This window comes from Convolutriloba macropyga, chromosome 3 (genome assembly GCF_964194025.1).
Source record: "Convolutriloba macropyga chromosome 3, txConMacr16.3, whole genome shotgun sequence".
Lineage (NCBI taxonomy): Eukaryota > Metazoa > Xenacoelomorpha > Acoela > Convolutidae > Convolutriloba > Convolutriloba macropyga.
Genome location: NC_134470.1, coordinates 10,024,444 through 10,040,343, shown reverse-complemented (window position 1 = coordinate 10,040,343; position 15,900 = coordinate 10,024,444). Strand labels below are relative to the sequence as shown.

The window sequence follows — 15,900 nt, the reverse complement described above, 5'->3', positions numbered from 1 at the left end:
ATCAATTTTTACTCCACTGAGTTATTTGCTTTGGAGTCTATCTTATCGTTCATACAGAATTTTTTGAAAAAGACTTGGGCTTTTTTGGGATTCGCAAAAATTAATTTTTGGGTTTTTCTATCTGTTCCTCATTTGGTAGACAATTATGCCAAAATTGTGGATGGGCGGGGTCGGAATCTTATGTGCCATCGCACATTACCGAGCCGCCTTGTTTTATATAGTGTTTAAATTTGTAGTGAACATTACTGAAATTATGACTTACCACACACTGTCTGCAAACAAATTACAGCAAGAATGTCAGTTTTTTTAATGGGAACAAAATTATTGAAACAAAGTTCAAAATAAAACCCAGCTTCAAATTAAACTTTGAACTGTAGTGTTTTGAATTTGAACTATTAACTATTAGTTTTTTCTTTGACTTACTGCATTGAATGTTTTTTGACTGTTACATAGCATATGTTTGAGCTTATTAAGTTAGCGTTCAGTCTAATTGAACTCGTGCTGATTTACCCGTCTTTTTTTCCAATTAAGAAAATGGGATGAGCAGATCGTTCCACCGCCAAAGTGGGGACATAAAAATTGAGAAAAAGGCTTTAAAAATGTCTTTTTACTACATAAAACCTGTACTTAATGTCAAAACTCGATTGCATGGGTTATTTGGCTCACATTGACGACTCGCTTCACTGGGTTCATATGCAGCTATGCTTTAATTCAGTAATGAGATAAACTGCTGTTGATTTTATGATTTTATAAACTGATTTAGTTATTATTCAGTTAAAATTTAGTCATAAATCTTAAAACAATGTAATTTGACAGTTCAAAGATCAGTAGCTGAGAAAAAAAAATTATGTAAATATAGGAACGACTCAACTTGGTCGTAATAAAAGGGATAAACTCTCAAACTTTCTCCTCAAACTAAAATTGAGAGATGGCAACAAAAGCTAAATAATAAACGTAAATTGAAAAATTATTTATCTACAAAAATTTACAATATCATATTTACTTAAAGGAATAAAGATAACATTAGGAAGTTTTATGCTTTTTGTCTAAAAATCCATTTAAACCCAAATCTCTTCTTTAAAAAGAAAAAATTGGAATGTTCTAGAAAGCTGTCATGGGCTCAGACTTTGGGTTCAAAACTGCATCTTGAAGTGAAAAATTCGAATTGCTGCTCAGAGATTCATCAATTGATGACTTATCGTATTGTTGATTTATGCTGTACCCGCTTGTCGGGCTTGTAACTTCGGGCGACAAATCGGGCGAAAGCATTTCGCCGAAGTCAGACATCGATTCGGCCGAAGGAGAATTCGGGTTATTGATACTGTTTTGTTTTTCCTCCTCGTCGTTTAATTCATCATCAGATTCGCTGATTTTCATGTTTTGTGTGTCTTCATTTTCTGGTGTTTCGTCATCGAGTGTGAATTTAGTGTTGGTTCCATTTTGCTGGTTTTTCATCATAAGACGGCGGTATTTGGCTCTCGCGTTTTGAAACCAAACCTGAAATACAAAAACAGTTTGCATTTTTTTGTCAAAAAACCGTTTTTTTCGTACTGCTGTTCAGATATTGTTTGTCCAATCAATATTGTTTATTTGTAAATTTAGAAGCAAAAAAGGGTACCTTATCTATCATAACACTCAATGATTTCCTACTTTATATTTCCGGTTTAAGTAGCCGGCTTTATAATACCATTTTCTAGAATTAAGTGCTCGATGTAAAATTTCATAAACTCGCGCTTGAATCACTTAAAATTACCTCGAAAAAATTCTGACCGGTTTTGTGAACTTTTATATTCTCCAGAAGAAATGGGAAACAATTTGATCTATTCTGTTTTGTTTTGCAACCTTTCGCAATTGGATTGCTACCCTTATTGGCCTCTGTTATCCTTTTTTTCTTTATGAAGACATCGGTAACGTTTTACGCCAACAAAACTTCACAGCGGTGGGACAAAATTGATGAAAACGAACTATGAGTTGGCCCTACCTGAAGTACACGTTTGCTAAGTCCAGTTTTCTGTGACAATTGCTTCAGCTCTTTCGCGTCTGGGTTGTGGTTTAGCTGGAAATACTGCTTGAGAACCCTCAACTGGTGGTTCTTGAAACTAGTTCGCACCCTTTTTGTCCGACTCTGTTGTTCCAGACCACCGGCTCCACCCGGGACCCCGGCTGGGTTCGTGGCGGCCATGTATAAACCCAGTACTGCGTCGTGGGCGCCGTGAAGACCGGCTGAATTGAAATCTAAATATAAATAGGTGCACATTAGATACTATACAAATCAAAAATAATTCACGCATAGAAACGGTGTTTTACTCTACTTTTAAATTTTAGTTTTTAATTTTTCATATTAAGTTCCAATTTTGGCTAACTTAACATCGACTATTTTGTTTAGAGTTTAATTGTAAAGCTACCGCAGGGAAGATTTTTTATTAAAACTTGAAGGAAAAAATTGAAAGAAACTATGCTAAGTTAGTAATTTGTAATTAAGTAAAACTATTACTCTGTAAAAAAAATCTTAGAACTCGTTCGTACCATTTGCGTATAGATTCTGAAAGGCGTCCTCTTGTGGCGGCTTTTTCTTTTTGGGCCTCCCCTTTTGTGACTTAGGCGGAGTGGGCGTGTGACTCATCAAAGCCGTCGGATCCCCTTGTGATTGCGGTGGAATTGGGTATCCACCCGGTGGCGGAATACCCTCACTTCCCGGAAAACCCATAGGTACCTGGGGAGGAGGTTGAACGTGGTTCGGGTTAAAAGGTGAGCAGGGTGGTTGAGAATTGTACCCTGCTTGTATTGCACTAAGGGGGTTGCCTCCAACCCCAGAATGGGGCGGGGGCAAATTGGGGGGTAAATGGGGAAAATCGTGAGGCGGCTGGATTCCTCCGAGTGGTAGTGATGTTGAGCTGATGGGTGTTTGCGGTAACTGTGGTGTTCCGCTAGGTAGACTAAGTGGTGTTCCGCTAGGTAGACTAAGAGGGGGTGATGATAACATTTCGAAGTGTTGTCGACAGAAAATAAGCGAGTCTTTCATTCCGAAGTGATCGCCAGTCGTGAGAAGTCGGCTACAATGGGTGCAATTGAAACACGAGACGTGATATACGAATTCTTTCGCATGCATAACCATTTCTTTGGCGTGAATTTTGTTGTTGCATCGGGCACACACTGCGGGAGAGGGAGTAGAGGGCGACTTGAACCTCCTGAAAAACGAATAGAGTAAGTTTACATCCGGTTAATTTGAAACGGGTTTTGGCGAGAGAACAGCAACCCGAAGTTTAAAAAAGAAAAGGCTATTTATAAAATAGTCCATAGTACAAGTTCGAATTGTAAAGTCAGTATTAATGAATTAGAGTTACTTAATGAATTAGAGTTACTTAATGAATTAGAGTTAATGAATTACTTGAATTAGAATTTTAAAAAAAAATAATTAAATAATTTATTAATAAATGTACCCCCTCCCCTCCCCTCACCCCAACCCCACTTATTGGGGTTATTAAACGGTACCAACGAGGGTTATTAAACGGTACAGGGGTAACAAAACGCCCTTATCGTAACTATAGATGAAAAATTTACTATTTTAGTACCAAATTTTATCGAATTTTTGAATCAACTCACTACCTCAGAGCATTGTTCCGAATTCATTTCAGTACTGACCCAGACCTGAATCATAAAAATTTCATTCTGATTTTTCTATGACCAGAGTTCTGCTCATGGTACTTAATAAACATTTTAACATAAAATTTGGAGTATAATTCTGAACATAATAAATTTCAATTCTGTACATACGCTGAACATGAATATTATGAACCTTTTTGTCTCTTTTCGAGCTAAACAGCATGAAAATGGCATCATTTTTGAATAGATAAAATAACAAAATCAGCGGATTCTTTTTAACAGTAAGTTTGAATGAGACAATTACTCAATTAACACACATTTAGAAAAAAAAACATTTACATCCATTAAGTAACATATTTTCCAATTAGATCGCGAATGCAACACATTTTTAGGGATCAAATTATTAAAACAAAAAACGCCTCCAACTGCAACAGAGAAAGTAGCTGAGCTATCTGCCTATTTCTCTTCTCTTTTCCCTCTCCTCGCTTTTTCCCTGTGATCTGAACTTCCTCCAGTCATGATACTCCGGTACTCATTAGTGGGAATTGACACTAGTACTAACATCCGCATTTAACTCCCTAATTAGCCCCAATCCTTGTACCCCCACACCCCACACCACATAAATACACCCGCCCCTTCCACTCCCCTCCCCCCGCTTCCACCTCATCCGTCATAGCTCAACTTACTTACATTATATCAATGAATTTAGCAAAGTCTCGCATTTGTTGCAGAGCAAATATTTGTGCGATTTGTAACATGTTCGAACATTATCTAAAATCACATTACAAATACTAATTGGCGATACTTTTTGTGAAAAAAATCGCCCATAAAGATCACGTGTTTTGGGTTTTAAATATTTTTATAAAGGTTTGGAATAATTGATTGATATTTGAAATATAACTTCAGTTTTTTACGTCATACAAAAAACGTTTCTTAAATTTTGCAAAGTTTTCATACAATTCAGGATGATTTCAGCCCTTGTTCAGCAACATTGTTACTTTTTTTCACAATTAACCGCAGCAAAAATTAGTTCACGCACATCTTTTGCATATTTTTGCATATAAACTGAGAATCATGATTTAAATAGAAAATGATCTGTAAATTTTTAGCGTGACTGGATGTTTGAAGAGGTTAAGTGATAGTTGTTGACTGGGTTTTTCCCCGAAAAGAGCCCAATTTTGAGCCCAATTAGCTTCGTTTCAATCTATCTCTTGATCTCATTTTACAATTTAATTGCCCCTTCTGTCAACATGTATATATGCACACAAAAATCGTCTATTTTTTCCTTTTTTAAACTCAATTTTTGTTGTTTTTTTCAACCGCTCACTTTCAATGGTTGTTTAAATGAAAGTCTTCAAATTTCTATTAATAACAAAATGAATTCCCTAAATTTATATTTGCAGTCAATAATAGCATCTGAACTAAATTTTGTATCGATTTTAAGATTTTTTCTTGAGAACAGTTGAGATAAAGTTTGTATAATTTCTACTCTTTTTCAATTTATATCCGTAAAAATTTTAGAGAAAAGGGCCGGGAACCCGTAATGCAGCCTCACGCACCCTACCCAAGTTACCCAAGCCACAAAAAAAAATACTATTAACCTTAAAACGCCCGCCTTACATAAGTTATAATCTACTTGTTTGCTACACGATGGAAATAAGAGTTATCCTTTTTATATCGTCTGTCTAGAGTACTTTACTATCGATAACGTGGTAAACAATGATACCGATATAACTTGGAACCGTGGGCACTATAATTGAAAGTCCTTATTTTCATCATTTCATCTTATTTTCATCGGTCCATATTTTCATCATTGAAACGATGTTTTTATGGTACCGAAAAATATTTCTCAATAAATGTATCCCAATACACAATATCTGCAGTTCATAACTACGAATTCGCTGAGCGTCGACAGAGGGGAGGCGAGGGGGGGGGGGGGCTAAGAGTGTGAAACTCTATTTATATAGTTTGAAGTAAGATAATGGCTTCTCAAAGTGATAAACCATTATGCTCTATGTAAACAATCCACTCAACAATCATAAACAAAACTAAAATAAAGCCAAGATCTAAGCATCAAAATAACCCGGAATTTTCGGTTAAAGATCGATATGTCAGAAAGTTTCGAGTATACCAAAACTATTCCGAGCATTAAGTTCTGTTTAAGTGTAATAACTAAAAAGTTTCTCACGGGCATCCCGGGCCATTAAAAATTTTCAATACCACGAAATGAAACGGATGTTTCTGGTTTTTGATGCTCCTATGAGTAAATTGAAAACCATACTAACACTTTGAAATAATAACCGAATCGTTGTTTGCCTACGTAAGTGGGCACGAGTCCTTTGAAAATGGACCAGTTTTGGATGCGAACCAGCATCACTTACTTGAAAGCCTACCGAGGGTCCTAGTCAACGCACCAACTCGTCTTGCGCTCTCTCAAACTTGATCATTCTAAATGTCTCGAGCCAAGTATACTTTGAACAGCTAGAGCTTCATGAGAGGCTAAATATCGTGATTATCTTAAGCAATTTACATTTTGTTGTACTTTGAGTCTTCCAAACGCGAAACAAAAAAAACAAGAATTTCTGAGAAATTTAAACTGACCTTTGGTAGCATTTCTTGCACAAATATTTGCCAATTTTGATGAAACATGACTTCTCCGAATCTAAACCCACATTGCAATCGCTGCACCGTAGACAAGGAACGTGCCATGTTGTGAAATCGGCCACTGATAAGTAAACATTGTCAACAATTGGAGATAAACAACCGTGACAACACGAACTGCTGTTGTTGTTGTTATTGCCAAGTGATTGTTGGAGGTTATGCGACTGAGTCGTGGAGGTTGTGACCTGTACGGGGTTCGAACCGACGCTCACTATATTGCTGACGGCAGGGTTAACACCTAAAAGACAAAGTTATGATAAAGTTTTAAGATAAATTGACGACTACTTAAGACATTACAGTAAAATTTTATACAATCAAAAATGTCAATTTTTGCATCTTTGCGATTTCTTTAACGTTATTACTAAACTCCAATGTTCTTAATGGTAGAAAAAAATGTGCTCAACATGAGACTTAGACGGAAACCTGAAGTTTAAGTAATGTTAAATAATTTAGAGAATAATTTAGTTCTCCAAGTTCAGTCAAATAACAGAATTTGAAAAGTTCACTGATCAGCGATTATGCATTCTGCGAAATCAACTTAAACAGCGAAAACGTTGCACCTTTCAGGTTGAATTAACTATTACTAAATGTCTGAAAGACGCGATAAATTGGAGAATCGAGTGGAATAAACATTTCTATAACTGTCCAAAAGCGGGCTAATTTCTAATTTGAACCCGGAACTGGTTTCAGTAATTGCTAACCTGGCGTGGATCCGTTTGTCACTGGCGGCGACAACGAATTGGGCGCGAAACAGGGCAAAGCTGACTCCAAGCTGGGAGGCAAAGTTGTCGGTGGGCTCGACCCGGCCGTGGTCCCGGGTGGTGGGTGATGAGGAAGTCGCGATGTTGCTGCGTGAATAAACCCAGGAAACATTGGGTTCGTCAGATCACTGAAAGTTGGGGTGCCATTTGGAATAGTGGGCATCCCCCCAGGCAAGGTTGGGTTACCCGAGCAGGGGTTCCCGGGTATACCAGGCGCGGGGGGTAAGGGGGGTTGAAGCGCAGGTGTCATAAATAAATTTTCGTACTAAACAAACAAAACATATTTATTTGTTATATTTTTGTTTATTAATAATAGTCACAGTTTTACACTGTATTGTTTCACGAGATGTAATGAGAAGCTCTTGGAGAAAATACGATGTTCAAAAGTTGTAATTAAGTAATTGTGTTAGAAAAACTCGAGTAATGAATGAATGTTATTAGTAAAAGCGGCACAGTTCAACAAACTTTCACTCTTCAATTGTAAGAGATACTCAAAACCTCTTCTATACCATCCAATGTAACAAGCTTGTCTAAAAAACAGAAACAATGTTTAACATCACGGCGGGATAAACAACTAGAAAACAACTCAAAAATCTTTAAACTACTTTTTCAAAACCTTTTTCAGCTTTCACTCAAAATGTACTCTGTAGATTAGAAAATACTTGAAAGAATAATGCAGCCACCGTGACAAGTTAAAAAATCACCATCGCTTTTTCACTTCAATTTTTGTCACTTTTTATTGTTTTCGAAGTTTGCCCCCGAGTCAGTTCGCGTCACAGTTAAAAAACTACTTTTCCGTATTTTTTCTGCCCTTTTGCTACAATTTTACAGGATATGCTACGCGTGAATGATTTTGTGCACCGTGAACAAGTTATTTTTCATGTTAGTACACTTGAAGTTATATGGTTATTAATAACGATGATTGACGGTTTAAAACACTGCTCAAAAGTTATAATTTAACAACGCGCCGCTGCTGAATATAATAATGTTGGCACAAATTCACGCTGCGATGCGACCATTTTTGAACGACGAAAAACAACTCGAACAAAACTTGATGATAAGTTAAGTTTTGTGTTTTGACAGAAATCTCAAAATGTGATTATGAAGTTGCCGGTGATAAAAATGTTTTGCCTGGCTGTGCTCTTGAAACAGCTTAAGGACATTTTTAAAAATCTTGAGTTTAATTAATCGGATGCGTCATTTCGACGTTCATCCTCAGATGAAAGGTTTGCTTGTTCAGCTCAGTTACTAACTTCAGTTACTAACGTTAGTTACGCCATATCTTTCAAAATTCTTCTTGCACAAAAAAACATTTCACAAAAAAATAAAAATCGAAAAGACGTTAAAAGAAAGCCAACTTGATTTAAACAACCGAACTTGCGTCAGGTTAAAGTTTTTAACCCAATGCATTTCAGTTGACAAAACTGTTCATCCGCGTACAAAATTGTTTATTTACGCCCTTTGTGGGACTCGAACCCACGCCCGAATAAAGAATATGGTTGACATCTATTTCAAAATTTGACGCTAGTTAGATACCAGAATATAGACATGGGTTGGAGAGCAAAAACTTCACTTATTATTATTTACAAATTTACATTTATTATTTTTTAAAAGGGAGAATTCTTAAGGGGATTGACGTTTCTTCATTTTAAAATTCGGGAAAAGTTGGGAAAAGTTCTTACCATTTGGTACCAAAAATTAGGCTCAGCAGCTTAGATAAGATAAAATTAATGGAAAACAGCTGATGTGATTGTGCTGTGACTAAAATGGAGTAATTTAACAAGCTAGCTTTATAAGTTAATTTAGTATAAAACAGAAAGGAAAACGTTTTCTAACAACAATCATTAAGGTTGAAACTTTTAAGTTGAAATCTTCAAGTGCCAAGTTTTGCAAAATTATCAGAAATGCTGATATTTAGATTCAATTTCGAAAGGCTTTGTTGTTTTTGCTGAAGTTAGTGATATATATTTTATTGTCAAATAATACTTTTCGGGAATCGAGGAAAACAAATTATAATAATTATCTTTTCCTTAACACTTCCATATCTGAATAGCGCTTATACCTCGCTTCTGATTGGTTGCTTCATTTGCGCGTTCCTATTGGCTGATGGCTCTAAAGCATCATTCAGCGCCGTATTGGATGAAATGATATATCTTTTCCTCTAAAAAGATAATTAGAAAAAATGTTTATTCTTCTAAAATCTGGTTACAATAACGACCGTTAAATATTGTTTGTTCACTGCACTTGAAAAAGACTTGAAAGTCTCATTAAGGAAATATTTTGAACAAAAAGCTATGAAAGAGGTTTTGTTTTAACACTCGAAAGGGAGATAATATACTCCGTTGATACTTTTGAAAATGCTCTTCAAATGAGGTTTTTGTTTCAACAACATCATTAAAACAAACTCAAATAACGGTTTCATTAGAAGCAAATACTCAAAATAATCGCCCCAACCTTCTTTCAGACTATTGTTGACAATTGTTGCGATTCATGAAAGTTATTAACCAACCTGGTTATAAGCACCTGACTAATTATTGCTTTTAGCCATTGTTGACTAAGTTAATTGCTCTCAAAATTGATGGAACATCTAGCTGATATTTCATCATTATATTTTAATTGCCATTCATTTTAGCACCAATTTCGTTTCAGTTTTTGTCTGCCTGGGAGAAAGAGTAACACCAATTAATTCGGTATTTCTCTCAACTCATTATATCAAAAAATAAACTGCAAAATGCCTCATTAAAATTGCCAACTTTTACAAATTTAATTATTTGAAGCAAAGACGAAATGTTTAGAAGTTTATAAGTTGAGGTCCTGATAAAAATCGAATCGAAAACCGGTAAACAGACGCTGCTAATTGCTCAAAAATAATTAAATTTCTCCAGAACTCGCTAACCAGGTTTCTTTCCGCCTACTATTGTAAATATTTGTCATAGCTAGGTACCATTTTAATCGCTCAGAAGTTGGAGAAAATTAGTGAAAAATCTTTTCAAGGTGCCATAATTTTTTAGTCGATATCAGGTGCTAAATTATTTCTCATTCAATAAAGTACTAAATTTAATAAAATTTAATCTACAGAGATTATAATATATAATTTTTGGGCCCATTAACTAAGTCAAAATTGAAAAAGTTGAACAGATGCTCTGAGGACACAGCTCCTTTTGGAGCATACGAGCAGTCCTAATGACATGCAAACTCAAATTACACCTCAAGAACAGTAAAACGCTCTTTTCTTTTTCTTTTAAAAAAAAATTTGTTCTGTTTATATTTCCAGTCTTCGTTGCTTTCTGAAAAAATTTTCGACTAAAAACTGGTTCTAACCTAGCATTATTAGGCTTTACAGAAAGGTATATATACTTTAAGTGACAAAAACTCCGTTTCTCCTGAAACCAGGCCTAGTTTCAAAGTAATCAATAAAAGAAACGAAGCCTTTAAATTAAAAAAAAACAAACTTTGACAAATCAGTGCTCCTTTTGAGAAAACATGTTAGTCATAAACTGTGCAAAAAACAATAAGTAACGGTTAAAACGGTTAGAACGGGCTAGGTTAGAACGGGTTAGAACTGTTAGAACGGTTAGAACGGGTTTTAGAGAATTTTTTTTTGAGAATGCAACCAAGACTAGGAGTTTAAACAGTAATACTTTTTTTAAAAAAATTTAAAAGAACCTGGTCCTGTACCTGAGGTGTAAATGATTAGAAAATGTTTTAAGGCAAACTATTTTTAAATGCGACGTTTTGACAAGTTTTTTCACTGTTCCTTTTTTCAATGTCTGAATTTAAATACAAACATTGCTATTTGAAATAACGTTTTGAGTGATCTTCTTTGACTTCTGTCAACGAGATAATAGGAATCTTATATCATTTATGTACACAAGTCTCGATGTTTCGATAGTCTTGAGTTTTTGATGTGAGCCTATGAAAAGCATCATCGATCATTTTCTGATTATTTTTAACAACAGATCTCGTGCCGATTTTTGTAACAGTTTTACAGTGGATTCAATGCTTTTTTCTACCTTGACACGCTTTTTATAAAAATTAATAGTTTCAATAATGTTTGATAGAATCTGTTTTCCCAAATTCTGTGACTCTGTCAAAAAGTTGACAATTTGATTCAACTGAGGCATAAAGTGATCCTATATTTTTTTTAATTTTCGTATTTCATTAATTAATATATATACAGTAGTTTACGCCGAAGTATTCATTTACAAAGACCACCTGAGATCTGACAACTATTAGGTTGAAAGACAATGTGCCTGAATGATTAAAAAAATGTGTAGCAAAACAAAATTTAAGAAGAAAAAATTTGAAAAAAGTGCGTTTTAAAAACTTTACAAGCTCAATGCTCATTTTTTAAAGCAAAATTTATAAAAGTTTGTTTTTGCGAATGGAGTATTTGAAAAATAATAAAAACAGAATCAGTTGAGGCATCAGTTGAATCAATTTGCCAGGTATTTGACACAGTTACAGAATTAATAATAATCAATAATTGTAAAAACATCATTTCATAAACATCATTATATAAACATCATTATATTAATTAAATTTTTTTGTTGGTTAGTAAATTTTTAATTGATGATGAATAACGTAACTGCTCATTGCAAAATATAAGTTGCCAGGTGCTTGCACAATAAATTTAAAAAGAATTAAAAAAATGTTGTGGTTTTCACTGGAAAAATTGAACTTATAGGCATTTCCAGTCAGTTCTCTGTTACTAAAACTTTATTCTGTTTCAGTACAAAAACATGTCTTCAACTGGAGAATGGTCCCCCAAAGGCTTTATCTATTACAAAACGTACTGTCATGAACAAAACAATGAAAATTACGAATATTGATATTTTTTTATCAACAAACTTTAATATTCATTGAACTAAATGCTTAAAATTACTCAATTTAACATAGAAGTGTTTTTTTTGGACTTCAGCAACCTTAACAAAAGTTGCTCAAATGCAGATAAAACATTGGACATTTTCCCTTCACAACATTGGAAGAATAAAATAGCTTATTTGATTCACAAAAAAAACAAAAGGCTTTTTGGGAAAAAGTTTTTTTAAAATTTAGTTCTTGCTTGATTTTTCCTTGAAAAACATTGAACCAAACTATGAAGCGTGGGTCCTTCAAAACGTATAAATTTACAGATTTATAGTTAGATTGAGGAATTCATTCAGTTAAAATTATTTTCTGTGTAAATTGTTGCATTTGTGAGTAAATAATGCCTTAGTATACAAAATATATACACGTTTTCCAGTTCTTTTAGGGAAAAACGACAAGTCTTTAGCATTGTTTTTTTTCTCTTCCACTAAATGAGCAAAATTTTTTTCAAAAAGCAGTCTCCTCAGGGGCTGATTAAGATTTCATTTTGACTCTTTTCTGCGGCTGCACCTCTTGGTTGTGATTACGTTATCCAGATTGTGGAAAGAGATCTGCTGATCTGGCCGCAGAGGGGCTGCGGTGGGCTCATTTTTGAAGATCACAAATCTTCAGACTAAAGACCGCTTTGATCTGATCTTTAGACTCTGGATGATTCCTTGATCAGACTTTCCAAACCATTGGTAGTGGCCTGATTAGACAGTGCAGGATATGGATGACTTTCCAGACCAGACTTTCCAGACCACAGACTTGCTTCCAGACTCTGTCGCTGGGTCGCCCCTTACCCCTTCTCGCGTGCAACCCAGGTCGGTCTTATCTGACCGATTGAGCACATTGATCTGCGAAACAGTTCATTTAAAATTGCACTGGTTTATCTAGTTTTGTTGCTGCAAACATTATCTTTTATCTATCAATTAATGAAATTTTGCGAAGTTATATAATTCTCTTGTTGCACTAAAGGCACCGACATTCTTATCAAATCATGAATTTTCATCCAAACAGCGCTAAAAATGGCCGAGTTTGTCTTTAGGTCAGCAACGAAAAATACAGCTAACGTTAATAATTCTAATTAGTTTCAATCAACTAATTTTTACAGCTGAGATTTTGCATGTGAATCGTTTCAGGTCACTGTAAAAGTTTTCTAATGTACACAACATATCGTTGGTTTTATTAAGACTGCTCTTAAGGTTGCTTTCTTATATAGAACTTAAAATTAATAATATAATTAGCTCGACAATAATTTCTGTTGTTATATGCTGAAAATTTGCGCTTTTAAATCACAGAGAGTTTTCTTACGTTTAATTCTGGCGTTATTAATCGACCAATGTCACGAAATCGGACCACGCTAAAGTTTCCAAAAATTTTTGCGGCAGCTTTTTGACTAGGGGTTTAAAAATTCAATTTTTTCATACAGAAGTCGGGATATTTGGATCAGGAATAGTCGGGCTATTTCGTTAATAATATCAATAATATGGGGCCAAAAATTAAGGCTTAAGTGTCGATTTTGAAGTGTGATACAAACAAACTTTGTTATGATTTGGTATAAATAGCAGCTTAAATGATTAGAACAAACGACAGCCACACTTATTTTGTAAACAACATCTTTCCATTTCTGGTCCCAAAAGCGTAATCGGATTATTTTCCGATGATTATGATCTGTCGAAAGCTGTAATATATGTCTATTTCGTTTGATCTTTGACTAAACTTTTAACTATCGGTGGGCCAGTAACAGAAAACGCGGACCAAAATTCTCAGAGAATCGCAGCACTGAATCATGGATTTCTAAGTCTGCAATTTTACTCTGATCAGCAATCTGATCATGTCATATTTTAGACTTTTCATAAAAGAATTCATAGTAAAAAAATTCTCTGATTATAGTGTGTAATTGTAAATCTCAAGTCTCAAAACACTTTTCGTATCATAAAATCAAGTCTGAACACATTCTTTACATGGCAAAATGAAGCCTGCAAACACTCTGAAATTTCTCTGCAAATAGAACTTTTAACTCTGCAAAAGTTTCCTCTAACTAATTAGTAATTAGTAATTATTAGCTTTCGAATTAAAGCAAGTAGATGAGACCGTCATTTTAACTCACAGCTCCGAACCGGGATGTAAAATAGAGATTCTTTTGTGAAATAAACTAATCATTCCTTTACTTTCGAAGAGTGTTAGGTAGGCACGCGTGTAATGATTTATCTTATTTGTTCGTTTTTCTTCTTCCAATTTGATATTACCCCCCCCCCCTCCCTTAGCTCCCCCCTAGCCCCCCCCCCTTCCCTTAGCTCCCCCCTTAGCCCCCCCTCCCTTAGCTCCCCACAGAGTTGTTTAATGTGGCAAATTATATGTTATTCTAATACGTTAGCATGTGTTAAATTAACAAGTGTCCAGGGGGAGCCGGATGCGGGGTTGAACAAAGTAGGAAAAACAAGCGAGCAGCGCGATGGGGGTGTTGAAATGATTGAAATGGGGGGGGGGGGGTTCTGCTTTTGAAAGAAAAACAAAACAGATATTGAATTTACCACACATAGTATTATTTGAAAACGTAATATGATATTAAATGATCCTATACATTCCATGAACTATTTTTGAAGGAATTTCAAAAAAAATGTTGGATAGATAGATACTTCCAAATTTCTGTCATTTTGGCCAGTCAAAGTGCGAATGAATTATATCACCTGGCAAAGGAGCATTCAGGTAGATGATCCAGACGCTATAACCCAGAATTCATACTCTAAAAAGGGGAAATTAACGTGAACAATTTTGAGACATTATTTCCGATTAATTTGTTAATACGTTCGCCCATTAATTATAGTTAAGTCTAACTTATCACTTAGTATAATCAATTGGTTCCTGTGGCTGTAAATGTAAAAGCGTTCTGCTTAATTTACTATCATACTTTATGGTACCTGGATATGTAATCTGCTCATAATTTGTTTGGATGAAAACTGGGGCTCCGTTTGAACTGGAAAAAAACACCCGTCTGTAACAGTGTGAACAAGTCTAGATTCTTCTTTCAGTTAAAATCACAAAGCATGGGTTTTGGAGAAAGATTAGTTTCTTCACACTTTAACTCTTCCTGACTTTAAACTTAGCTTGCGGGTAATTTCTGCGTTAAAATAACGCAAAACGTTAGAAATTACTTTTTTTCCAAAAGAATGTAATCTGAATTCCTACTTACAGCAACACCCCAACAAGAAGGCTCACATATTTCTGGGCGCTGCACAAAATGGTCCCACGTTAGCATTTGAATGGATATTATGCATAATATCACCATATCTGAATTGAAATAGCAGAAAATTTTGCCCTTACAAGAACTAATATGTACCATTGCCGTTAGAATCCTTAGCTATTTAGGAGAAAGCTCAAATGGAATGTGGTACTGAATAATAGAGAAAATCTGAGATATGATTATTATATGGATGCAATACAAAAAAGAGAGAAAAATAGAATTTTTTAAAAAAATTTGCGTAAAAAAATAATTACTAAGAGAAACCATTGACGGCTCAAATGATTCAAAATGTTTAAAACAAAAAAGGGAGTTGTGAACAATTTAACAAAGTAACAGCCAAATGAAAAAACTGCAATGTATCGAAACTTTAAAAATAATTTTAAAAAACAATTTGTGTCTAGGTAACCAAAATCATCGACTCTAAAGCATAAGTATTAAAAGAGAACTTCTAATTAATAAAAATGTTAGTTAGTCATTAATGAGGGTTAGACTAATTATAAAGAAATTGCGCATATCTACCATTATGGACTGAATTGAAAAAACTGCTAGCGAAAAACCATCTTTCTGCCTTTTCAAAAAAAAAACAAATTTGAACGAAAATATTTTCAATCTCGAAAAAATAGACTCAAACTAAAAATTTTCCCAAGAAATGATTCTTGTCTTTGTTTTTTTTAAAAAAAACTCAGTACTGCAGAGCCAATTAAAAAAATCTCACCTTGTAGTACTGTTTGTCCAACCAGATTTGCCTCCAGACCCACTCATATGTAAAACAACAAATTT

The 15,900-nt window shown here is 34.7% G+C and overlaps 1 protein-coding gene across 2 annotated transcripts; it reads right to left on the bottom strand.

The window, feature by feature from the left end:
• Positions 1 to 942: 942 nt before the first annotated feature.
• On the bottom strand, positions 943 to 9,059 carry LOC142336848 (uncharacterized). 2 transcript variants are annotated; one of them, XM_075385801.1, is made up of 6 exons: positions 8,708 to 9,059; positions 6,966 to 7,290; positions 6,205 to 6,502; positions 2,527 to 3,188; positions 1,982 to 2,235; positions 943 to 1,497 (listed from the first exon to the last, which is right to left on the bottom strand). In XM_075385801.1, exons 1-6 carry the CDS (start codon positions 8,708 to 8,710, stop codon positions 1,102 to 1,104), a joined length of 1,938 nt encoding a protein of 645 aa, XP_075241916.1. In that variant the 5' UTR covers positions 8,711 to 9,059; the 3' UTR covers positions 943 to 1,101. The 2 variants fall into 2 exon arrangements, with proteins under 2 accessions (XP_075241916.1, XP_075241917.1); XM_075385802.1 differs by lacking the exon at positions 8,708 to 9,059 and having other exon boundaries at positions 6,966 to 7,679.
• Between the last annotated feature and the right edge of the window lie 6,841 nt (positions 9,060 to 15,900).